General features: G+C 43.4%; 1 protein-coding gene across 2 annotated transcripts in view; it reads right to left on the minus strand.

The window, feature by feature from the left end:
- Positions 1 to 27111, minus strand: part of LOC126284379 (vanin-like protein 3) — a 163434-nt gene that overhangs the window by 54717 nt on the left and 81606 nt on the right. For both annotated transcript variants that reach the window (XM_049983263.1, XM_049983262.1), the window contains exons 2-4: positions 9427 to 9523; positions 5500 to 5670; positions 414 to 551 (exon numbers count right to left, since the gene is read on the minus strand). In XM_049983263.1, coding sequence (XP_049839220.1) covers positions 414 to 551; positions 5500 to 5670; positions 9427 to 9501 — 384 coding nt within the window. In that variant the 5' untranslated portion in view covers positions 9502 to 9523. The remainder of the gene's footprint in view (positions 1 to 413; positions 552 to 5499; positions 5671 to 9426; positions 9524 to 27111) is intronic.

A 27111-nucleotide genomic window follows, 5' to 3' on the forward strand; every position in this document is an offset into this window, starting at 1 on the left:
ATCGCGGTAGGTTACAATCCGACCTTTATCAAAGTCGGAAACGTGATGGTTCGCATTTCTCCTCCTTACACGAGACATCACAACAGCGTTTCACCAGGCAACGCCGGCCAACTGCTGTTTGTGTATGAGAAATCGATTGGAAACATTCCTCATGTCAGCACGGTGTAGGTGTCGCCTCCGGCGCCAACCTTGTGTGAATGCTGTGAAAAGCTAATCATTTGCATATCACAACATCTTCTTCCTGTCGGTTAAATTTCACTTCTGTAGCACGTCGTCTTCGCGGTGTAGCAATTTTAATGGCCAGTAGTGTATATTAATGTCCACTAATACGTGTCCGATACTTTTGGTCAGATATATACGTCTGAGGATAACATTTACTTGGACTCTGTTGCAAGCAAAAGGCGAGGCTTTACCTGGGCAGCGCTGTCATCATCGCAGGGGTTGTTCTGCGGCTCTGGGATTGGCGTGAGAACCTTGCGCAGCTGCTCGCGTGTCGGCGGCAGGTTCATCGAAGTCAGCCCGCACTCCGGGAACACGATGATGTCGGCACTCTGGAACCAGAACACCGAGCCACATCAGTGCAGCACATAGGCTGGCCAGTTGGTAACTGCTAGTTTTGAAATATGTTACTGGGCAATACGAATGAGTTTTTCAGATTTATATGAAAAGTTGCCAAACGTGTCCTCATCGTTGTACTGTTACTTTTGTATATCATGCTTACCTGCTTACCAGTTTGTTGAAAAGTAAGAGCATATACGGGCCCTGCATCCTCAGAGAACTCAATCTACGAGTATCAATAAGAAATGCGATACAACACGTCAGAATAACTGTTGTGCAGTTTCATTTCTGACTTCGTTTTCTAAAATAGTCGGAAAAGTAATGCACTGATTATTAGTGCCCCACTTAATTAGAAAAAAGTTACGTGTTTCATTGCTATTTCGGTTCCACTCACATTTAACACTCACTAAATATTACTAGCCTTAAATAGCAAACTATCGCCAGTTAGTATTTTTTACGATCCATCAAAGGCCTTTGATTGAACATAGCATTATACACTCCTTTGAAAAGCTTAAATTTAATGGAATTAATGGTATTAGAAACAACTGATTTGAATCGAACCAGAAAAAAGTAATGTAAATAGCGGTATAGAATAATTCGAACGAGGCTGGAAGAAATGAAAATTTTGATAATGGGAAGGAATCACGAATGAAGCTCCACATCGTTCAGTTTTGGTTCTCTCCTACTATGACGGTGAGTCAAATGAAAACCTTAAATATATTTTAAATATTATTTATTGTGCAGATGTGGTACAAAGCTGTATCACTTTTCAACATAATCTCCCCCACGCTCAATGCAAGTCCTCCAGCGCTTACAAAGTGCATAAATTCCTTTAGAAAAAAATTCTTTTGGTATCCCGTGCAACGACTCATGCTCCGCGTGGCGTACCTCTTCATTAGAACGGAAATTCTTTCTTCCCATTGCGTCATTCAATGTCACTCGGCGGTTTCCCTTCACTATGGCTTCAACTGCTGCAATGTTCTGTGGAGTCACAACTCGTTGTGCCTGACCTGGACGAGGAGCATCTTCCACTGAAGTCACACCATTTGCCAACTTCCTACTCCATTCGTAGACTTGCTGCTCTGACAAACATGCATCACCGTACTGAACCCTCATTCGTCGATGTATTTCAATAGGTTTCACTACGCAAAACCCCAATAACAGAACGCTGTTCTTCCCTGGTGCAAGACGCAAGTGGGGCGGCCATCTTTATACTGATACTGCGACGGTATGTGTGCATCTTCACTATGCTACCACCTATAGGCCATGCTGCACGCTGTTTGTAGCACGCTTACCAACTTACAGGATAACGGCGCGAAATTTCGATTTGTTATTACAAATTTAAGGCTTTCATTTGACTCACCCACGAGTTTAATTGTGATGGTTACCTTCCACTTAACAGACACTAAGCAGGCTCACTAATTTATGCAGGTAAACAAATATTATAATTATGGCAATTGTAGAAATAACAACAGAATAAATTTTTAACAGTTTTTAAACAATTATAAGTGGTTCTCTATGAATGGGCTCTCCCTTAATTTCAGAAAAACCCTGTGAATTCACTTTTGTACAACAAACAAAATAACATGAATGTAGTACGTGGGACGTCAACTGGCGCCACACCAGAAAATGTTAAGACAGTGAAGGATCTCTTTCTGCAAGATTGCCGACAGACCTCATCATCGTCTTGCGCATAAATTGTGGTAATGCGAATGTGTTCTGCAGGAAGAATTGGACATGAGAAGGGTTGCGGCGAAGTATATTCTGCGACTACGGTCAGAAGCAACATCATCTGGACTTCTGTAGGGAACTTAAACAACTGCTTCGAGACGATCCAAACTCTCTTTCAGAAGTTACAACCGGTGACGAAAGGCGTGTTTATGGCTATGACCTTGAAACTGCCACCAATCGTCACATTGGAGGAGTTCTTCTTTACTTCAAGTAAAGCAATCTCGACAGAAGGAGAGTAATATTCATTGATTCATTTCCGTTTCCGATAAGCATTTCCAAAAAAATAGCAGCTGCGATAGCTTTGTCATTTCCTTCGTACACATCTTGCATTGCACACGGGTTGTTCAGGAGGGATCATACATGTAGGTGGCTTGGATCTTCTTCAGCCCCGCAGTCGTAAAAAATGTCAGCGCTCGCTGGAGATATTCCCATTTCTTCAGGTTGGTCTTGCATCGGAGGACGCCCATTCTTACGCGGTTTAGGGACCTTCATACAGGGTATTGTAGGTTTTCGCCAGGAGCTAGTTTTTCTTTTGGTGATACGTCTACGAGCAATGAGCTCCTCCATGTTGCAAGACGAACTGCGTCTGGTGCTTCCTTCACTGAGGCAGTCCTAGCAAGGAAACTCTTGCGGGATTTAAGGCGGGATCTTGAGGCCTGATGACCGTGCTGAGGGTGCCGTCGGTCATCTTCTTGCTTTGTTCTCTCATTGTCTGCAGAAATGGCCCTCCGGATAGAGTAATATTAAATTACTGTTTATCTCTTTATTTTCCTTATACAGGGTGTCTGTTTTAACTTGAGACAACTATTTATCTCGAAAAAAAACATTGTATGGAAAAAAACGTTCTACGTGAAAAGTTAACATTAGTGATGGAGTCGTCTGTCTGCACTACAAATGGCCACCTCCTAACCATCTCTCCTGCGTGGGCGGGGTCAACATGGTTGTGTTAGGTTCTTTGGGGAAGGAGACCAGACACCGAGGTCATCGGTCTCATCGGATTAGGGAAGGACGGGGAAGGAAGTCGGCCGTGCCCTTTCAAAGGAACCGTCCCGGCATTTGCCTGGAGCGATTTAGGGAAATTATGGATAACCCAAATCAGGATGGCCGGACGCGGGATTGAACCGTCGTTCTCCCGAATGCGAGTCAACATGGTATTTCAAACGGGAACACCCCATTTTTATTGAATATTCAGATTCTGCGCCAAAGATACGTACGGTCCACTCAAACCATTGTTTTCCATTCGTCGTAGATTGTCCTGTAATCGACAAATATCAAGGGTGCCTTTTTTTGGAATTCAGAGCTGACGGATTTGATTCTACAATTCATTTAGGAAGTACATGTAAAGCTTTGTGTTCTACATCTACATCTACATCCGCACTCCGCAAGCCACCTGACGGTGTGTGGCGGAGGGTAATTATCTCGGTTGATACTAATGCTCAGACGTTACTTGTGTGTTACAAATGTGATCGTACAGTACAAGTAATTTGGCTAGACACTGACATTTCTGGCCATATGTTACTTGTATGGTAACGCAGTTTTCTGTTCCCTGCGGGATTGATTGTAGTAAGTCCACAAACCATCGGAATGCTTGATTTTGGTGGCCGCCCTCAGATTTCGTCTCCAGGATTGACTGATTTCGGCGAGTATTTCTATCCAACTGTCGTAAATTTCGCGTTGGCCACTACGCGTTAACAGCAGAATGTAAACCACAACCATTGTAATAAGGTAAAATATCCATGAAGTGATAGTGAGAGGCACACCTGCCATGGATACTCACCAAAATCAAGTACCCCCATGTTGAGAGGCAAAGGGACTCACCGAAATCAAGCATCCCAATGGTGAGCGGCAAGAGGACTCACAGATATTAAGCATCCCGATGGAAAGCTATTACATCCACATCGTTGTTCCTGGATCAAGCTAAAAGTAGTTTCTAAACAGACATCGGAACAGCTAACCATATTTTACTGTACAATCAAATTCGATACACTAGAGTCAACTTCGGACGTAGACAGCAACCGTTGGAACACAGAGGTTTACATTTACATCGTAAGTGAAATGTAGAATCAGATGCGTCGGTTCTTATTTGCAAAAACAGACATACTTGACATTTATCAATTACAGTGCCGCCTACCACAAAGGAAAAGCAATGGTGTGAGTAAACCGCGGGTATTTTTTGGTGTAGAGCCAGAATATGCAATAAAAATGGGGGGGGGGGGGGGTCCCATTTGCAAATACAAAGTTGACCCCACCGACACAGAAAGGGTGGTTAGGAGGTGAAGAGTATATTGACGGGATTGTTCGTAAAGATTTCACCCTCCTGATCAGACAGTAAATAAAGACTTTTGTCGCGATGTTCTCAGACGCGTGAGGGAGGATGTAAGGGGAAAACGTCCACGAACATCTGAGTACTTCTGATCGATAATGCACGCACAATGTCCATTTTACTAATATTAACTTTTCATCTAGAACATTTTTTTCTGAAGATACGTCGTTTTCGAGGTATTTTGTTGTTTCAAATTAAAACACTCATGCTGTGTATTGGCGGTGCAGTTCGTAAAAAGTTCACCCTCATGATCAGACCGTAAATAAAGACTTCTACTGTGATTTTCTAAGACGCATGAGGGAGGATGTGAGGAGGAAACGTCCCTGAACGACTGACTACACCGCATCGACAATGCACAGTCGTATACAACCTACTGAGGATTTTTCTTACTAAGAACAAGATGACAGTTCTTTCCCATCCGTTGTACGCAGCAGATTTAGTTTCCGTGTGACGGCTTCTTCTCCCCACGATCGAGATGAAGGAGTGAAGGTTCGGTACAGTGGAGGAGATTCGAGTGGAAACGGAGAGGGCACCAAACATCTGAACAGGGTGTGAAAAACGTCAGGACCGTTGTGTTCATCCTCCAAGAAGGTGACAGTAGAGAAAAGCTTGAGGTACGACGTAATAATTTTCATTAATTCATGTTGAGAATTTCTGATAATCATCCCGTACAGTAGATTCCGCGCGCAGGTTCTTGCTTTCTCTGTTCTGGTCTAGCTCTGGATGCTAGGAAGCAGGAAGGTTTGGACTCAATGAAGAGGACGTTAAGAGGTGGAGCACTGGCTCGGATTTGCGCGACATGGTGAAGGCAAACGTCCGTGCCTTTCCTTATTTCCATAGACTTGAGCTACGTAGGGAAATCAGTCCAGCTGCGAGTCAAGACTCACCTGGTCGCGGGCCTGACGCATGAAGCGGATGTAGCGCTCGCAGTTGGCGCCAATCACGAGCTGAGGGTCTTCCTTGGTGGGGTCTCCGAGCGCGGGGTACTCCACCACCGCGGCCACGTACTGCATGCGGCGGTCACCTTGCTGCGACTCATCGCCGCCCGCTGGATACGCCTGCAACAGCGAGAGCACTCGTTGTTACCTTCCAGAACAGCAGGCAGCGTGCACACAGCGCACTTCCCTTCTCTGGCCTGTGTGAACAGCAAAGTTAATGAATGTGCAACTGCCGAAAGATCTGTACCTTAGGACTGGAAAGTTGGACAGGTCACACTAATACGCTAATACACCAAGCTAGGCATCGTTTGGCATTTACCAGCGTGATGTGTGGTTTATAAGCTCCCGTTCGACCATGAAATCCGAGTTTTCTCACCTCCCGCCTGTCGCAGTAGTCGCAGTGGGTCCTGATGCAGTTTGGAATTCCTGTGTGATGATCTGGATAGATGTCTGCCTATTACACATTACGACCCTCTTCAACTGTCGGCGGTCTCTGTCAGTCAACAACTCATGTTTTTGTGTTGTACGTGTCCCTTCACGTTTCCTCTTCACTATCACAACAGAAACAGTGGATCTAGGGATGTTTAGGAGTGTGGAAATCTCTCGTGCATACGTATGACACAAGTGACACCCAACCTCCTGACCACGTTCGAAGTCCGTGAGTTCCGCGGAGCGCTCTATTCTGCTATCTCACGATGTCTAATGACTACTGAAGTCGCTGGTACGGAGTACCTGGCAGTAGGTGGCATCACAATGAACCTAATACGAAAAACGTAAGTTTTTGGGGGTGTCCGGATACTTTTGATCACATAGTGTATCTTATAAGCAGGAAAGATTCACGACGCTCCTTGAAAGAGAAGGTAAATTTGAGTGACATACCTATAATTTTAATGAAGTGCTATAAACTCGGGATAATAACTGAGTCATTAATTTTGTTATCACTTCAGGTTGAAAAATTGATAACGCCCAAAAGTGAGGATGCAGGGAAGCCATCAGCTTCTGGCTTTTCGCTCCGCTTTCACCAAGCCTGTCTCCTTCGCCTTCGCAATCTTAGTTGTGGCTAATGAGATCGATTTTTGCCGCAGCCTCGGTCCCATATCGACCGTAATCTCCAAGTCCTTCACCAACATTAGAATTTTTCAGTCTTTGTTTGAAGTCTACTTTTGTTACGGCAAATAACAGCAATGCAAAACAAGAACATTGTTTATTTCAGATACAGGTTATTTTGAGCGGTTTCAACACTAAGGTTAAACTGGAGACGAAAAGAACCGCTCTAACCGAAAACCGATAGCTTCAGCGATAACCACCGTTGCTACTTGCCCGTAGCCAACGGCTTTGTCAGTGAACTATTTTGTAGTGCTGCTGAATCTGACAAATTGTGTATGTATGTTGAGGACATCATAGGTCCTATTACGAGCCCTTGTGGCATAACTGATGTTACTTTCGTTTCTGTAGAACTACTGCCATCCAGTGTAAGACATTGGTTCTACTAATCAAATATTCACTGAGACAATCACATATTTGGAAAGATACTTCGCATGAACCTAGTTTGGTCAGTAGCCGACGATGTGGGAAGTGTCGAACTCGTTCAGGAACTCTGAGAAGACAGAATTCACTTGTTCATCTGCATCCATTATTTGCAAGGTGTCAGGTATGAAGAGGGCAAGTTGTGTTTCGCACGAGTATTTTTCCCTGATTCTTTGAGACGAGGAGAAAGAGGAATTTTGTACATTCATCAGTAGCAGTCATACATTTAAGAACAGGGATATTAATCAGTTTTGCTCAGAGCATCAACCTGAATCATGTGCGAAATGATCAGAATGTCGTAATATGTATTTCGTTATAGTAACCGTGTAAAGAGCTCCTGCAGGCATTCATAAGCTATCTTTAACAGTAAAACGTACAAATAATGGTCACTGGTAGCTTAAATGTAGATTAAAAAATCTCCTATAGTTAGAATTTATTGCATGTAAATTAATTCTCATTCAGTTCATTCTATTATAAACTTACCAAAAAGGAAAATATAAGTCTTGAAAACTGGTCCTGATAATATTTATATAAAAACAGATAATGAAGAAAATCATGTAATAAAATTAATACTCAATGGCCTTGCAGACCATGACTTTCAGTCTCTTGTGTTAGGAATTTATACTGAGCAAAGTTAACTGAACGTAAATAAAAATGGCAGTTAATAAGACGTATATTGAATTTTTTGATAACGACTCAGAGACGTGAACTGAACACATATTTACTCATGACGTTAATGAAAATACAACACATTTTTGAACTAAATCCTCATTTTACATGAACACTGATTTTCCCTGAAGGTGACTCAATTGAGATTAAATCGATTTGCACGCTGAGTACCTTAAAATATTATGGTGACCGACGAAATTCTACAAAATGGTTTACGCTATAGCTATCTAACAGGAACAAAAAGGGTGTCAAGTGGGAAAAGCTCTGCATTAATCCCTTATTGCATAGCGGTGTATCTATGAACCAAACCGCAAAACCACTGTGTAATTTCCGCATGAATTTTTTCCTTTTGATGAAACAGACGTATGTATTGACTTTTGGCATGGAGTACAGAACATTTTCAGTTTCTGTCCTTACTCATACACAAACGAACCTCACCGAGCGGGGTAGCGCAGTGGTTAGCACACTGGACTCGCATTGGGGATGGCGACGGTTCAAACCCGCCTCTGGCCATTCTGATTTAGGTTTTCCGTAATTTTCCTAAATCGTCTAAGGCAAATACCGGGGTGGTTTCTCGAAAGGGCAACGGCCGCTTTCCTTCTTCTTTTCTCCCTAATTGGAACTTGTGCCGTGGAGGTCACTCACTTGGGCTTCCTTGAGACCTGTGGCAGTAATTCTGGCACCATGACAGCTGTCGGCTACGTGAACGTTAAAGCAGACCATCCTCCCTTCATACCTAGTGGCTTCCCCGATGGCAATGGCATCTACCAGTAAGATAAGTGTCCATGTTATGAGCCAATAAAAGGTTTGGGAGCTTGATAGTGAACCCACGATGTCTTGGCCACCAAATTCGCCTGAGCTGTGCCTCTTGGAACACATGTGAGACGCTATTGGAAGCAAGCTATGTCTCCAAAAACTACCCACGGACTTGTAATGTACGGCATTTACGTGATCTGAGCGCAGACATCTGGGGCCACGTGTCTCCGGAAATCTGCCAAGAGAACTTGTTGAAGACATCCCACCCAGAACCGCTCCTGTATTGCATTAGGAAAGATGGATGCTATTAAGTAGGTTCTCGCGCCCGCGTTGTCACTCTCTTTCTCCCTCCCTCCCTCTCTCCCTCCCTCTCACCCCCCTTCCCTCCCTCTCCCCCCTCCCCCCCCTCTCTCTCTCTCACCAGTGTCGTGACCGACTCATCACTTATCATCGCCCAGCCCAAACCGCTATGGATAGAAACTTGAAATTGGGAGAGAGCTATGATCTTATACTGTAAGCATCGGTTAACAAGGGATTTTTCGAAGTTTTACCCATAAGGCAGTGAAATAGGGGATGAAAAACTTGTTGGACAAAGTGCCTATGAATGCAGTATTGAAGATAGAACTGCGGAATTAAGTATTTGATTTCTCGGTCAGAAATAAAGATATACGGGTTTTAGAAGTTTTGAAAATTGAACCCCTAATGAGGGGGAAATAGTTGCTGGGACGTTTTTGAAAACAAGTCGTTATTATAGAACTAAGACAGCATTTTTAAAGCTATTTGGATGAAAATTAGTATTTGACTCTTCGGTTGGAAATAACAAAAATCAAAAAACAAAAACACGTGTTCAATGGTTTTGGAAATTCAACCCCTAAGGGGTAACTGCACAGTGGCACGTGGAATTCAGGAAGTCCGTCTACTGACCTGTATGAGTCCGACCTCGTAGACAATTAGCACGACGGCGATGGCCCACAGCACGACGTTGAGCAAGATGGCCATCTTGACGATGTGCCGGGTGATCCTGCAGACAGAACACTTCATCAGAAAACTCACCAGGAGAAGACGTGGCCTTTGTGAGGCTCTTGATCTTTTCTAGGATACGTTGTTAGGTACATGTCCCAATATCTCTGGCAAATGGCACAACGCCTATGAGCACTATAGCGAAAAGTGCATATGTTTGATGAGTTAGATTGCACAGACTAGGTTAGTTGGACATCAGGTCACTGATTTAAAGAAACAGAATCAGATTATTATATATTTACTATCTGTGCCTAGGTACATACTTACTCCAATTCTATTGGTCTATCTCTTTCTTCCACCTCTATCCATCTCGTCTGCCCTCCTCTCTGTCCATTTGGTAATCCCCCCTTACTCTGTCCTCGTTCTACACACCCATTCTCTATAACCTCCTGCACCTCTCTGTGCCCTTCTGCTACTACCCTCTCTCTCTGTCCATTTTCTCCTACCGTCTCTCTCTCTGTCCCTCCCCCTTTCTCTGTCCATTTCCTCCTCTCCTCTTCCTGCTCATCTCACCCCCCCCCCCTCCTATTTGCGCCCATCTTCTTCTTCTCTCTCCCTTTCTGCCTATCTCTTCCTCCGCCCTTCTCTCTCCAAATGACGTCCCCCATCCATCTTGTCCGCCCTCCTCTCTGTCCATTTGGTAATCCCCCCACACTCTGTCCACATCCTCCACACCCACTCTCTATGTCCTCATGCACCTCTCTGTGTCCATCTGCTACTACCCTCTCTCTCTGTCCATTTTCTCCTACCGTCTCTCTCTCTGTCCCTCCCCATTTCTCTGTCCATTTTCTCCTCCCCTCTTCCTGCTCATCCCCCTATCCCCCACCTATTTGCACCCATCTTCGTCTTCTCTCTCCCTGTCTCTCTACCTCTTCCTCTACCCTTCTCTCTCCAAATGATGTGCCCCATCCAAATAGGATGTTGGTGTTTCTTACCCTCATAGTATTTCATTCCAGATAGTGTACCGTACCAAGTTTGGTTGCAGTCGATGCTTGGGCCCACGAACGCATATGTCATGTATATCTCAATTTACAGGTGTACAGTAATAAAACCGACACACTGAAGGGAACGATTCCCAACTGGAAATGGAGGAAAAGAGGTCTTATCGACATGTAGCTGCAAACGGACAGTGTGCATGCAACGACAACAAATCGACCCGGAACCCAGTATAGAGCTGCATCTCATGCACGTCACAACAGATGTTGAGAGTGATGCGTATAGTAGTGGCTTACACCATCTTGGTGGGCCACTTGCCTGAAGCTTGTACTAGTGTTCGTCTCAATATTCTGCAGAACCTGGTCCCCTAAATCTGGTATAGGCACATTCCTCCACCTGCTTGCACGTTCGCTTGTTTGGCAGGACCCATGCTCACAGAAACGTCCAAAAAGGGCTTGAAATGTAGTATGGTATGGTTAGTGCCACTGAGGGTACTTGATTTGGTATAGCTGTGATGCCTCTCGACCGTTTACATTTGCTTCGCCGTACACAAACACCATCTCGGCTTCTTCCCGGCATGAATACCGGGCCATTCTGCTGCTTACAGTACGCTGTGTCAACCCGCAACACACATGGAAGGTGGTCAGAGGAACTTCCATTCGTCAGCGCCATCTACTTTGGGGATGATGCATTTCCAGACACATGTTCATAGGGCCCTTTCCTTCCATTCCCAGTCAGGAATCCCTCCCTGTAGTTTGTCGGTTTTAATACTGTTCACCATATATATAGTATACTGTATAAATATTTGTACAGATATTTCACTTGTATCTCTAGCGAATTTCGTCCTGCAATTTCATTTTCACGCAGCTCAATGCTTATGACGTGATCCATCCGGAACTACATGTCGCACAGCGATATACTTTAATAGGTACATTCGAGGGCATGTGTGTAAGTTACACTGTCTACGCAATGTGTTGAGAATACAACTAGTAGCAAAGAAGTAAGAAATTTAGACGTCATGCAGGATGCGGCTGTTTTTCACTCATCTTGGTGTTTATGATGTCACATGTCCTGAACTAAAAGTCGTACTTGATTTCAGTTTTAGGTACACTCAGCGATATATGTGCATACATGTGAAATGTGTTGCGAGCAGAATTACTAGCAAAGAAATGATGCCTGATCAGCAGTTATACTTATGAACAGCGAAAATGTAGTAAGCGACAAACTTTTCACCTTTCACGCAGCTCAATGTATATGACGTGATACCTCCGGAACTATATGTAGTACAGCGTCATACTTTTATAGGTACATTCGAGGGATTCTCAGCGAGACAAAGTGTTGTAAAGTTTGAAATTAAGTGTAAGATTCGTTGCAAGTCATTATGTACTCTCATACTCAAATACTGGGTGAATATAGTCTGGGTATTTCCGTGTCATGGTCTGCACTACTTCTTCGCCCCCACCGACACCCCCTTTGATGGCTGGGTGGTTATTACACAGCGATTATTTCCAGAAGGTAAATGCTATTCTGCACCAAGTTTGGTTGAAATCAGTCCAGTGGTTTAGGAGGATATGTTGAACATATATTTTTATAATATGTATGGATTTCGTAAAGGAAATAACGAGAGTGACTGGCATGTTGCTAACCTAAAATTACAAAGTAAAATCATAGCGCAGACGACCCAGACACACATCCAGTTCATATGAAAGTTTAACAACGTCTGCATATTCCACCTGATATGGTTCTATGTAACAACAGTACTCTCTATAACATCATTTGTAAGTCATATTGCGTTTTGTCCAACTTTATTGTTGGTTGAGTACATGTAAATAAATAGATTATACAGACCAAAAAGAAAAAGCGACGCACCATGAAGGAATTATCCGAGTGGGACGGAAATCGGTGGATATGATGTATATGCGCAGAAAAACAAATGATTACAATTTTAGAAAAATTGGATGATATATTCAAGACAAGAGATTATAATATTTCTGGCGTTATAGCCACAATATCCGGCTACAAGACGCTCTTCTTAGAAGAATTGAGAAGGCAACAGTGGGAAGATGACGTAGTGTGGTTTGTTCGGTACGGGTATCGTGAGAAAGACCGCCTAAAGTTTGGTCCTTCGCGATTGGCTGCTGTGTTCGGAAGCTGTACGCTAAAATAGTAATCTCTTGTTATTAATATTAGAAAAGCTACACAGTGAATTTGCTGGTATTTCATGTGAAAACATCTCTCAACAGCACGCTATCATTCCATTATTTCAAAAGTGTTAATTACCAGCGGTATAAACATCAACAGCTAAACGAAAAGGTCGAGGAAGCAGTTCGATCTTCGGATCGCGCTTAACTTGGATGGCGGACGGCATGGCTCGGGTGTTAGATCAGAGCTGGATCGGCAGCCTCGAAGGACAGACACGTTGTCTGCCGCGGTAGGTGTCAGTTAAGACTTTATAAGCAATCTCTGGTCATTTGAAATATAGCTGAGAACAGTGTGACAGTAATTACGGAAATATGCAGTTCATTATTTTATTGAAGAATTGAAATTATTTGTGACTCTAAAATGGAATGTAATTGCGCAGTTTCTCGTGTTCTGCTAATAAAAAGCGAATGGCATCCCGTATAAACAAATTATTGCAAATTTTAAAATATCAGTTCCTCGCTAAGACTTTCTTAAAGCCTAAAGATATCGGATTCACGACCTACGTGCTGTTTTCTGCGCAGGGGACAACACCTACAGAAGACTGCAGTTTGGTGAACATTTGTTAGAACTTACGCATTCCACTCAGGGCGATGGAAGCAAATAGGCACCTCACGTCCACAGCAATCTTAGCACAAATGAGGTTAGCAGCGTGTCATCTGTGGTAACACAGAGAGGCATGAAGGAGGGAAATTTTTGAGGAAAGGGGTTTGTACATACACGTATATATCGTCCTCTCACTTATTCTCTTTTTCAACTTGCCAAAAGCTTCACAAATTGAGCAAGTCAATAACGCGTTGGTCTACTTCTGGCCCGTATGCAAGCAGTTATTTGGCTTGGTACTGATTTGTAGAGTTGTTGGATGTCCTTCTGAGGGATATCTTGCCAAATTATGTCCAAGTGACGCATTAGATCGTCAAAAACCTGAGTTGGTTGGAGGGCCCTGCCCATAATGCTCCAAACATTTGCAGTTGTGGATAGATCTGTCGCCCTTGCTGGCCAAGTTAGGTCTTTTAAAAACAAGAAGACAAGCAGTAGAAACTCTCGCAACGAAGAGGCGGCCATTTTGTTGCTGAAATGTAGGCGCACGATAGCTTGCCATTTGGGGCAACTAAACGGGGCGTAGCATATTGTCAACATACCGCTGCGCTGTTAAGGGTGGCGCTGATGGCAACCGAAGGAGTCCTGTTATGAAATGAAGAGTCAGGTTTGTATCCCACATCTGTCCGGGGCGCCTCGCTGCTCATCGGCGCTCCATTCGAAGTGGGACTCACCACTGACGACAGTTCTACTTTAGTCAATGAGATCCCAGACCGAAGGTTAGGCAGCCCCTTCGACGCCTCTTGCGTTGGGATTTGCCGGCCTTAACGCGCTAGAGCAGCTACCATGCGGAACTGATATCGAAGTTCCTGACGGGTGCATTTCTAACGTGCATAACAAAGTTGAGTGGGTGGCACTGAAGCCGTTGCCGAAAGAGGTCTTAAAGGACCCTTTTTATTCGCGCACACGTTAATGTTGCACTCCTGCATAATCACGGAAGGCGGGCCGGCCGTGGTGGCGAGCGGTTCTAGGCGCTACAGTGTGGAACCGCGCGACCGCTACGGTCGCAGGTTTGAATCCTGCCTCAGGCATGGATGTGTGTGATGTCCTTAGGTTAGTGAGGTTTAAGTAGTTCTAAGTTCTAGGGGACTGATGACCTCAGCAGTTAAGTCCAATAGTGCTCAGAGCCATTTGAACCATTTGAACGAAAGGCGGAAAACAGGAGGGCTGAAAAACCATAAGTACCTTTTTCTGCTTCAAATCACATTCAAATTTTGAATGCTCCGTAATCATTCCACCTTGTACACGAGAGCAAAAATTACGAATGTGCTGCACTCCAAAGGTATGTAACCACGTTCACTGGGGATGCAAAATTTCCTTAAACGCCCGAGGGCGTCGCAGTCTCAAAGATTGTCAAAAACATCTTCCTGTTGCTCATCGCACATCGAAATGTCGTTTTAAAATGCGAAATGTGTGGCAATCGACACCCTAGGAAAAGGAGTCTTGAGGTAGCCACGGGGACCGGATTCGATTCCCGGCGGGGTTAGGGATTTTTCTTGTTTCGAGACGTCTGGGTGTTGTTGTGTCGTCTTCTTCATCATTATCATTCATCCCCATTACGGTCGGAGGAAGGCACTGGCAAACCACCTCCACTAGGACCTTGCCTAGTACGGCGGTGCGGGTCTCCCGCATCGTCTCCTACGCTCCTCGGAGTATGGCACATCATCATCATCATCATCATCATCAACAGGAAAAGGGGTGGTTTTATTGACGCCTTTGATGACACCCCGTGAGACCTTTTCACGTCGTCTGAAATGTTTTCCCCGCTCACCCATTAAAAAACCATTTGATTTCAACGCTCGGTGTCGCTACTCCCTCCTCCATCGCAGAAATGTTCGAAGAAGGGGTGAAATGTGGGTAAGAGCTGCTGTGATGACCTTAAAATCATGTGACATGTCCACGGTGGAGCTGCGCAAGATTGTGGTGAAGTCTGGTGCCAATCTGGCATCAATATACCACGTTGCAGTTCACGTGAATTTGTGAATTGGTGCCTTTTTTTCGCACGTGAGGGGGGGATAAGTTGCTGTTTGAAGTATCGCCGAGGGAGACGCTTCAGGTCGCCACCATTTTACATCGAAACAGAGGAATCTTATAGGCACCTCTGAGCGAAATTTCGAACTTAAGCATCACAATGGAAGACAATTACGGGCTTTTGAGTGAGAGAATCTCTAAATTTCTTTTGCAGCGTATTTCCGTCCTCCGCCTCCACTCCCATTCTTTAATGTACCCACCTCCCATGTTCAAAGCAGCCTCAGATATCTGATTATTTTACAAAGGAGTTAATATGTTGAATATTTTATTTTAAGCATGCAACATGTTTATGGTTGAGAACTCAGAAACCCTAATTATGTTGGCTTTATTAGTTTCAGATCATTCACTGATGAGAAAGTTTGTTGAAAGTCGCTGAATGAACTCATTATCAAAAGTAAGGTCAGTATAGTCCGATTTATTCACGCTCAATTTCAAGAGAAGCTAGTTGTTCACGCATCTCAGTGTTTATGACGTTATATCTTTTGAACCATGTGTCTGTCGTACAATGATATAATTTTGTAGGTGGTGGTACACGTAGATGCTGCGAATAGAGTTAGTTGTACAGAACTAATAAATTAAAGCGTCATGCTTGATGCTGATGATTTACTGCATGAAGAGCGAAACTGTTGCAAGCGACACAGGTTTTATTTTCATTATTTTGTGGAAAGGGGAATGGGAGGACTGTCAGTGAGAAAACGTTTTGAAGAAGTTTTAAAGTATGTGGAAAGTTTGTTGGAAAGCACTAACCGCTCTCACTGTGAGTTACTGTATGAATATACTCTAGGCAATTTGTGCGCTGTGAGATACGCTGTCTCGAGACATATATACACTTTCTAATTCATACTTAACTTGTTGCGTTGAAGCCCTAACGGAAGGTTACACCTCTGTATGAGTACACTGTGACTGCATTTTAAATTTTGTCGATTATTATTTGAAATACTGACAATCAAACTTTTTGTTGCCTCTGTAACACGTTAGACAGCCAACCTGCAATTTGGACAGTGTGGTCGTTTTGGTAATATATTCATTTCGTACTTCATCTGCCAATTTAATTTTTAAAATACTGCTACAGCTTCAAATTTCAAATGATTCCCCTTTCTTTTTCTCTCGATTTCCAATAGTCCTCGATTCACTTACATAAAATTTTGTGTTCTATATGTACAAATTTCAACCTTCTCTCTGACTTCCATGTCAATATGTTGTATCAGTAGCTACATCTTTTACTAAGGAAAACTTCCTTCACCTCTACCAATCTGCTTCTATATCTTCCTTGCTTCGGCTAACCTGTGCAATAGTACTTCCTAGATGGAAAAACTCTTTCACTTCTTCCACTAGTGTGTGGTTCACTATTTTGATGTTAAGCCAGTCGCTATCCTACTTTCTACTTCTCTTCCACACCTTCTTCATTACTTCTTTAAACCTTTTCCCTGTTAAGTATGTTTCCTGGTTATCCACTGACAAATTACATCCGTCTGCGCCAAATAAGTGCCGATGTACATGGAGATCGTCGCAATATTTGTCTTGCTCGAGGAAGATTTCGCTAATAGTAAGCTATGCTGCACGGCGACTGTTGCACAGAAAGGAAAGTAACATCGGGTATGCTCCTATGAAGCATGATACATCTCCGATGTTTTCAATATATACAGGGCATCCCAGGACTATCGGTAAATATTCAGGGATATGACAGGAACCAACATTCGAAGCAAAAAAGAGTAGTAAATATGGGCTCTAAAGTCATATGTGAAGATCTATGAGCAGTTCTCCTTCGCTTATGCGAAAAACATGTTTTCTATTGAACAAGTTCTCGTAGCTCTTACGGTATGCATTTAGAGAATACATTTACTCGACTTTTTTCCTTGTTTTAGTCCGTACTACCTGCTCCCAAAATATGGAAAACAAAGAATTTGCAGTACAAGAGATTCCTTTTATAGTAGCATCGAAGATGAGAAAGTGCTCTTAGCACTAACGTAACCATTTTGAAGCTTGTTTTTACTACATTTTCTCGCATCAGGTGATCGTTCCTGTCATATTTATGAATATTTACCGCGCCTCCTGGGATATACTGTATAAGAATGTTAAAAAAAAACGTACCCACAAAATTACAGACAAAAATTCTTAGCATCGGTTTGATGCGGAATTCTTGAAAATAATCTGAGTCGCAAAAGTTTCTGTCCATAAATTAGCACGATTTTAGGAAGCATCGCTTTTAGAAACTCAGCTTGCACTTATCTCACATGGTGTCCTGGGAACCATGAATGAAGGGCAACAGGTAGATTCCATACTCCAGAATTTCCGGAAAGCGTTTGACACGGTGCCGCACCAGAAACTGTTAACGAGGTTATAAGCATACGGAGTAGGTTCACAGGCATGTGTATGCATCGAAGACTTCTTAAATAGTATAAGGTACGCGCAGTTTAAAAGTAGACCTTCGCTGTAGCGGCGTTGAATGTATACCAATGGGAGAACGGAATCGTGGTATCCCCAGCAACGCAGGCGAAGTTAATTAAGGCTTCGCGGCAATTTCCTAATATTTGGGGATTTGTTTCCGCAGTTGGTTGCATGGTGGATTCCTCACAGTGAGCACACAGATCGGTTATTCAATTTCTTCTAGCAAAGGGGTGCATGCTTCACAAATATGTCGCAAGATGAAAGAGGTGCACTGAGAACAGTGCCTCGCATGATGCACAACGTCGCAGTGATGTCCGCGTTATAAGGCGGAATATGTGGCCAAGAAAAGCCTAGAGCTCCTTCAGAAACAGGTCCTGTAACATCCTCGTAACAGCTCATCTCCCCATGTGCCTCGCATATCTTCGGCCCCTTAAAACACTCTCTGTAAGGTCAGGGCTTCACCTGTGACAAGGAACTAGAGGACGCTGTGGAAAACTTGATCTTCCAGCGATCCAGGAGTTTCTACACTGGATCCGTCCACTCCCTTCCCAATGCCAGTGTCAACCATGTGTAATTGTACTGTTCCACATGAACTGTAAGTGCATTATTATAAAATTTCGTTACATACAACTGTAGTCTCCTCTTCATTAGGGAACACCTTATAGCGCTCATGTGTTCATCAGAGACAAGAGTATCACCAGACAATCCCCAGAGAAGTATGAGAGGGCCGCTCTTATTTGCTACATACATATATGATCTGACTTAACAGTGCATCTGACTGAACAATAATCTGCAACTGTTTGTTGATGGCCCTGTAGTGTGCGGGACGGTGTCGTCGTTGAGTGATTGTAGGAGGATACGATTTAGACAAAATTTGTAAGCTGGCCGCTGTGGCCGAGCGGTTCTAGGCGCTTCAGTCTGGAACCGCGCGACCGCTACGGTCGCAGGTTCGAATCCTGCCTCGGGCATGGATGTGTGTGATGTCCTTAGGTTAGTTAGGTTTAAGTAGGTCTAAGTTCTAGGGAACTGATGACCTTAGATGTTAAGTCCCATAGTGCTCAGAGCCATTTGAGCCATTTAAACAAGTAACTGATCTGATGAACAGCAACTGGTTTTAAATGTAGGAAAATGTAAGTTAATGCTGAAAAGAGCTAATGTTCCAAAACAGCATTAGTGGCGTGCTGCTTGATACAGTCACATCGATTATATATCCACGCGTAACGTTTCAAAGCAATATGGAACGCAACTAACACGTAAGGACTGTAGTAGGGAAGGGGAATGGTCGACTTTTGTTTATTGGAAGAAATTTAGGGAAGGTCAGCTCTTCAACAAAGGAGATATGGTTCAAATGGCTCTGAGCACTATGGGACTTAATATCTGAGGTCATCAGTCCCCTAGAACTTAGAACTACTTAAACCTAACTAACCTAAAGACGTCACACACATCCATGCCCGAGGCAGGATTCGAACCCGCGACCGTATCAGTCGCGCGGTTCCGCACTGAAGCGCCAAGAACCGTTCGGCCACCGCGGCCGGCAAAAAAGGAGACTGCGAACATTACTGTTGAGTTTTGTTCGAGTGTTTTGGATTCCCACCAGATCGGATTAAATAAAAGAGCACGTCGAAACACTTCAGAAGCACGCCGGTAGATTTGTTACTGGTAAGTTCGATCAGTACGAGAGTGTTACGGAGATGGTTCATGAACTCCAACGGAAATCGTTGGGGAGAAGATGACGTTCTTTTTGCGAAACATTATTGAGAAAATTTAGGGAACCAGCATCTGAAGCTGACTGTAGAACTATTCAACTGCTGCCAACGCACATTTCGCGTAAGAAGCGCCAAGGTAAGAGAAAATAGGGTTCGTACGGGGAGGCAAATAGACATTCGTTTTCCCCTCCGATGTGTTTGCGAGTGGAACGGGAAAGGAAATGTCTGGTGGTGGTACAGGGTATCGTCCGCCATGCACCATGCGGTGGCTGCGGAGTATGTACGTACATGTAAACGTAGACAGAGGCAGTCAGTTATCCTTTATATAGTGTGCGAACGGAATAGGGGACAAAACTAATAAAGTAGCACGATATACCCTCCACCTTGCGGCGTTCAGTGGCCTGCGGAGAATTTATGTAGACGTATCTGCCAGCAACAATATTGTAAGTAGGCTGTTTAGGTTTTTATGTTGGTAACGCCACGTAGCGCTCTGTATGAAAATCGCTGACTGCGCTGTGTTCAGTCTGTGGCTGGTTGGACTCATTGTTGGGATATTCGCTTGTGTAGTGTCGGGCTGTTGGATGTGAAAGGCGCGTAGCGTTGGGCAGTTGAAAGTGAGCCGCCAACAGTGGTGGATGTGGCGAGAGAGATGCCAGAGTTTTGAGCGGACGGTCTGGGCGTGTGGCCGTCAGAAAAAGGAAATTGATTTAATTGGATGTCACAAAAATATTTATATATTATGACTTTCGAACGCTATTAAGGTAAATACATTGGTAGTTCTCTATCAAAATCTTACATTTGCTAACTATGCCTATCAGTAGTTAGTGCCTTCAGTAGTTAGAATCTTTTATTTAGCTGGCAGTATTAGCGCTCGCTGTATTGCAGTAGTTCGACTAACGAAGATTTTTGTGAGGTAAGTGATTCATGAAAGGTATAGGTTATTGTTAGTCAGGGCCATTCTTTTGTATGGATTATTGAAAGTCAGACTGCGTTGCACTAAAAATGGTACGTGTCAGTTTAGTGATGATCAGAATAAGTAAAGAGAGAACTGTCTGACTACGTTCAGTTTTGCTCAGCTGTTTGAAAATCAAATTACGTAGAGTTTTTCCAGCACTGTCATTCATAATTTTCTAAGGTGACGTTTCAATATGACGGCTATAGTGGATAAAGACAGTCAACTGTCGACAGCTGACTGTCTCCAAGATACTGCTATGTGTCGCTAGAAAGAGAACAAACGTTTAATCCACGAAGACAGAAAGTTCAAGGTGCAACTGTTGCGTTTGCGGATTTGTACCAGTCAACACTAGTCTTTAGAAAGAGCAGCAGTTTTAATTGTAGAGAGGTGACGGTATTAACCGTGATAACGGCGGAGAAACTAGGTACTGAAGTTGAGGACAGACCCTGTTACGTGAAAACTGCGCCGTAGCAGCCGCGCGCTAATGTGATACGACCGCTGGAAGAGAGCCCTGACGAGAAGGTGTGTTTGCGGTATGCCGCTTGTGCCGCGTTACGTAAATAGAAACGTAAATCAGAGTGACGACTGTCACGGCTGTTTGCATTCGGGTACGGGAGCTCGCAAATACGATGTGACGGAGCGACTGTTGTCTCCGTAATCCCCGCTGAAGCGGGGGTGGATGTCGCGGCTGCACTGGCTGCACGACACGTGGAAATACAGCGCTTGGTAGCCGATCCCCCAGCTGTGGAACCAGACCACCACTGCCCGCGTCATGGATGCTTAGGGTAGAAGAGCGTGGCTGCAATCTCTCTCTATAGCGCAAGGTCACTATAGTTCTTTAAAGGTCGTCTGCGGCCCGTAGTACTAAATAACTAAGGGATTCCTTTCAGCCATTTTTCGTTTACTTTTTATGTTTCATCACTCACTGTTTTAGAAATTATCTAGGGTTCTACAGGAAAAAGTAACATTTATTTAAAAATTGTAATAATTTTAAAATTAATAGGTCTCTTTTATGAAGGAAAGATCCTTAATTAGTTGGTAGTGGTTGATGAGATACGATTAACTTTTGTATGAAACCAATTTGCTGGCTTGCATACAGCTTACATTCGAGAAAAATGTGAATCATCTCTCCTATTGTTATTCTATCACATTCGCCGTAACAGATTTTCTCGAAACTGTTGTCGGTGAAAATGGCTAGAGAATGATCCATGATTAAATCTCATGTAAACTGTGGAACTTCCTGTTCAGCTATATACACCGATATTTTTTAAAATTTTTACTTTGCTTCCGTATAATATGTGAACGTAACGCCTAATACAATTTTATTTCATTAATTTAAGAAATAAAGGCTGATAAGCACCTCGATTTTTTAATCATTATCCCACCAACCAGCCCGAGACACTATAACTACACATCAGAGTTAATTTTGGTCAGAGCGCCCACAGAGTCGGCTAGAATATCAGGTTGTGGTGGCGGGTACGTCTTTCATAGGTAAATATACAGTATGTATATATAATACACAGTATGTACTGTAATATACAGTATATCTAGCAACCAAGAGGAGATAAGGAGGAGGACCAAGAAAGAGGCGCTCTGATTAAAAATGGTACAAGACAGCAAAATAATCTTTCACCCCTACTGTCAAATCTAGACAACGACATAGGAATAATAGAAGAAAAAATGACAAATGCGCTTAAAATTCAGGGTGAAAGGATGTCAATGATAATACTGGCTGATGACGTTTATATCGTCAGTGAAAACAAAGGAGCCGGCCGCGGTAGCCGTGCGGTTCTGGCGCTGCAGTCCGGAACCGCGAGACTGCTACGGTCGCAGGTTCGAATCCTGCCTCGGGAATGGGTGTGTGTGATGTCCTTAGGTTAGTTATTTTTAAGTAGTTCTAAGTTCTAGGGGACGTATGACCTACGATGTTGAGTCCCATAGTGCTCAGAACCATTTGAACCATTTTTGAAAATAAAGGAAGACTTACATTACCTGTTGCACATAATGAACAATCTAATGAATATATAATATGGATTATATAGAAGAGTAGTAGTAGAAAGGAGTAGAAAGAATTAGATTACCAATAAACTAACCATCAGACTTAGTGACCACAAAGTAGACGAAGTGAAGGAATTCACACGACGGACGAAGCAAAGACATACAGTGAGACTATTATTGAATTATATGAAAAAAACAACGTAAATTAGTTACAATATACGCCGTGCAAACACTTAATTCAACATGTAAACGTCACTACAGATATTCGCCGGCCGCGGTGGTCTCGCGGTTCTAGGCGCGCAGTCCGGAACCGTGCGACTGCTACGGTCGCAGGTTCGAATCCTGCCTCGGGCATGGATGTGTGTGATGTCATTAGGTTAGTTAGGTTTAAGTAGTTCTAAGTTCTAGGGGACTAATGACCACAGCAGTTGAGTCCCATAGTGCTCAGAGCCAGAGACTACAGATATTCGGATTTAGGATCTTTAATGCCTGCCATCCTTGGCGCCGATGTGGCGCAGACGAATTGTGAAATTCTGTATGACCCGCTGAAGTGTCGGAAACTCTATGCTGTCAATGACCTCCTGAATGACTGTTTCCAGCTCAGCAATGGTTTTGAGGTTATTACTGTACACTGTGACCTTAATATAGCCCCACAAAAAGGAGTTGCATTTTTCAAATCCGGAGAATGTGGCGGCCAATTCAGGGCCATGCCAGTGGCCTCTGCGTACCCCAGAGTCAGAATGCGGTCCGCAAATTACTCCTCTCTGGACTGTGCGGCTGGTCCTGGGTGAGGTTCGAGTCCTCCCTCGAGCATGGATGTGTGTGTTTGTCCTTAGGATAATTTAGGTTAAGTAGTGTGTAAGCTTAGGGACTGATGACGTTAGTAGTTAAGTCCCATAAGATTTCACACACATTTGAACATACTTTGAATCACTCCTCTAGAGCCGGCCGCGGTGGTCTAGCGGTTCTAGGTGCTCAGTCGGGAACCGCGCGACTGCTACGGTCGCAGGTTCGAATCCTGCCTCGGGCATGGATGTGTGTGATGTCCTTATGTTAGTTAGGTTTAAGTAGTTCTAAGTTCTAGGGGAATGATGACGACAGATGTTAAGTCCGATAGTGTTCAGAGCTATTTGAACCATTTTGAACTCCTCTAGAATATCAAACACTGTCCTGCTTCGACGGGATTGATCTCCATCTTGCATCACCGTCACTTTGGATAAAGGGGATGAAATTATTTTCCAGAGACTTCACATGCCGTTCGATACGTGCCATCAAGGAATATTGCACCGATCATTCCGTGACTGGACTTTGCATAGCACACAGTCACCCGTTGAGGCTGGACAGACTTCTCCATCGCCAAATGCGCATTCTCGGTACCCCAAATGCCCCAATTTTACTTATTGACGAATCCAACCAAATGAAAGTAGCTGCGCCGTTAAACCAAACCATAATGCGCCTAATTCCCATCATGCCCCGCGGCCAGCCGTGCAGTTTGAACGTCCCACCGCAATCCGTTCAGAAGTTATGACGGTTTCATTTCATATTGTTCAATAACTGACTCTATAAAAAGACGAAGACAGAATTACTGGGCGAAAGGAGTCTACTGGTATCAAACACTGGCTCTAATTTGAGGAAGAAATTTCTGAGAATGTATGTCTGGAGCGCAGTATTGTTAGGAAATGACTTACTGACTGTGGTAAAACTGCAACGGACGAGAATCTAAGCATTTGAACTTTGACGCTATAGAAGGTTGCTGAAGATAGGGGGTGGGGGCTGATAAGAAATGAGGAGGTTCTCTGCAGAATCGGCGAGTAGAGGAATGCATGGAAAACACTGATAAGAAGAAGGGACAGAACAACTGTAAAGACATCAAAGAATAGGTTCTGTGGTACTACAAGGAGCCATAGAAAGTAAGGACTGCTGGGGAAGACAGGTATTGGAATATATCCCAAAAATAATTCAAGGTGTTGGGATAAAGTGCTTCTCTAGGATGAAGAGGTTTGCACATGTGGGAAACTCGTAGCGTGCTGTATCAAACCAGGCAGATTACTGACGGAGGGGAAAACCACCTGTATAATTTTATATCAGCAGTTTAAGCTCTGAAGGAATCTACGCATTTTATTTTGAAGTTATTCTCTCACTGACTAATCAAGACACCACCGCAGTTAATTATGATCAGTGTCTGCTGAGTCTGTTACGTACTAACGTATCAATACTGGCAAATTGTGTGGACGTGTGTGTATTTGACACAGTTACTCGCAGACAACTGACGGGCTGGGTATGTCTTTCCAACCTTAGACCGCTTTCTAAGACAGGAAGAGTACGAGAAAACAAGTCTACGTTAATATACATATTAATACGCTGATAGGTTTCACCGCTTATCCATCCGCCTGTAGATTTAATCATCAGTCATATAAGTAGAACCCACAGAAGAAAACTGTCTCATTGCAAATATTTCACACTGTATTTTACGACGTACGATGGCCTACTTTTTATCGAACCTTTTTTATTTACTCGTTTTGGGAGGAGTCCATCATGAGAAAATCTGCCTAAACAACACAACTGATTCGAATGCACAACTTATAGATGGCATGTTAAGAGCAAACGTTTTTAAATTCACTGAAAAACAAATTTCTTTGCCTGATAAAATAATTTAATACAAGAATCGAGCCAAGTGACAAGTTTCTTAACATTGATGCTCTATTGATCGCGTTCCAGGAAAACTAGCTATCGTTAGATACCACCAGCTGGCGTAGTTGTATTGACGTTGTGACCTAGCGTTGGAAGCCGTCTGACAGTTATTGGTTGGTCGGTTGTTTGGGGGAAGAGACCAAACAGCGAGGTTATCGGTCTCATAGGATTAGGGAAGGATGGGGAAGGAAGTCGGCCGTGTCATTTCAAAGGAACCATCCCGGCATTTGCCTGGAGCGATTTAGGGAAATCACGGAAAACCTAAATCAGGATGGCCGGACGCGGGATTGAACCGGCATCCTTCCGAATGCGAGTCCAGTGTGCTAACCACTGCGCCACCTCGCTCGGTCTGAGAGTTATTAACAAAGACAATATCAGAAAACGTATAAAAACATTAAATAGCAACAAGTCATTAAAAAAATAAGACTGTTAAAAATGTATACACGAAGCGCATAATTCTGACTTCGGTGTGATGTCATCATGTCTTCGATGTGACGTCATCAGCTGCTACTCGCAATGTACACTGATAAACTGCGATATTTTACTTGCCTTTCTCAAACAGTTTCTGTGTGATATTGTTGCTACAAGTATTCTGATAACTGATTTTAATACAGTTTGGGTCTTCCGAGAGGTAGAAATTAACGTGATATGTATGTCTTTGTTTGTGTTTACCTTCGCGTGTTTACTTCTGCCTGTAGACCAACGCAAATTGTCAGTGCGCGTACAGCTCGTCGATACGTAAGTACCGTTTCAAGCGTTGCCCTTTCGTTTGAATTTTGCTACTTGGCAGACTAACATAGAGAAAACATTTCTTTACTGTATACACACGGCGTCTCTCCTAAAAGCAGTCAGGCGCATTTTCTCTAGTGTTTCAGCAGTTTCGTTTGTGTGTGTGAGCCTAAACAAATACTGCTCGTGACGTCTTTCATGCGACGCCGACTCTCGACGGAAAAGCGTCAGTTTGTTTCCTGCTACAAAGAAAATCATTTTTAAATTGGAATTTGACGTGCCCTATCGACAGCGTGGTCCCAGAAGAGTCTAGTGCGATATTTGTGTTATCGACATATGTTAACAGGAGTAGTAAAACACGAAGAGCACACAGTAGTCCAGCGTCGCCCCGGGCCGCACTGACTGCCATCCCATGCAGCTGCGCTGCTCAGTCGCTGCTGGAATATAAAGTTATTCTTCGTGTTTTACTATTCCTGTTAATGCATATGGATAAAACGGATATCGCACTAGACTAAAATGGGACCAGCCTGTAGAATTGGCACGTAAAATTCCTGCTTAAAAGTATTGTTCGTATCGGGTAACAAACAGATGTTTTTCGTCGAAACTGGGCATCCCATGAGAAACATAATGAACGCTGCATAATTTTACTGGACAGACTCTAGCTACACATTGCAAATATCTGCTGAAACACCAGAGAAAATGCGTCTAACGGTTCTTGGGAGAGACATCTGGACAGAAACAGTCTGAAAAGCTCGTAAGGATGTTGCAGGGTAGGTTCTGCTGAGAGCTAATTGTTAAAAAAAATTAAAAAAAAATTAAAAAAAACCGATACGTTGCGAAGTTTCCGAATCAATTAGCATCGAAGTTTGGTTTCATAAAAAAGAACAAGAGAGCGATACTAAAATTGGAGATGGGACGATAGTAAGGATCTAACCTGAGCCAATCGCTGAGGTATTTCGTTCGTTATTATCTAAGCTATGGGAGCAACTGACACTAATTGTATCGGGCGAGCCATTGAATCTGTGCTCAACGAAATTAACTCGAAAACGGGGCATTACAACGAATTTTTTACTTAAATGTTTCTCAGCGCAACTTGCCGTACAACATCCTTAAAAGCTTCTCAGTCGGTTTGTGACCATCACCATACGTATATAGAATGGCTCTAATATGCACACCCTAAGAGCTATGAGCGCTTGTTCATCATCGATACTATGAAGTAGATCTTCTCAACTGCTAAAACTTTGCTTTCCATATTCTGGGAGGAGGTAGTATGGACCAAACCAAGAACAAAGTCCAGTAAACATGGGTTCCAAAACGTATACTTCAAGAGTTAATAGCATTTGCTCATCTTCGCTA

Source organism: Schistocerca gregaria, chromosome 8 (assembly GCF_023897955.1).
Source record: "Schistocerca gregaria isolate iqSchGreg1 chromosome 8, iqSchGreg1.2, whole genome shotgun sequence".
NCBI lineage: Eukaryota > Metazoa > Arthropoda > Insecta > Orthoptera > Acrididae > Schistocerca > Schistocerca gregaria.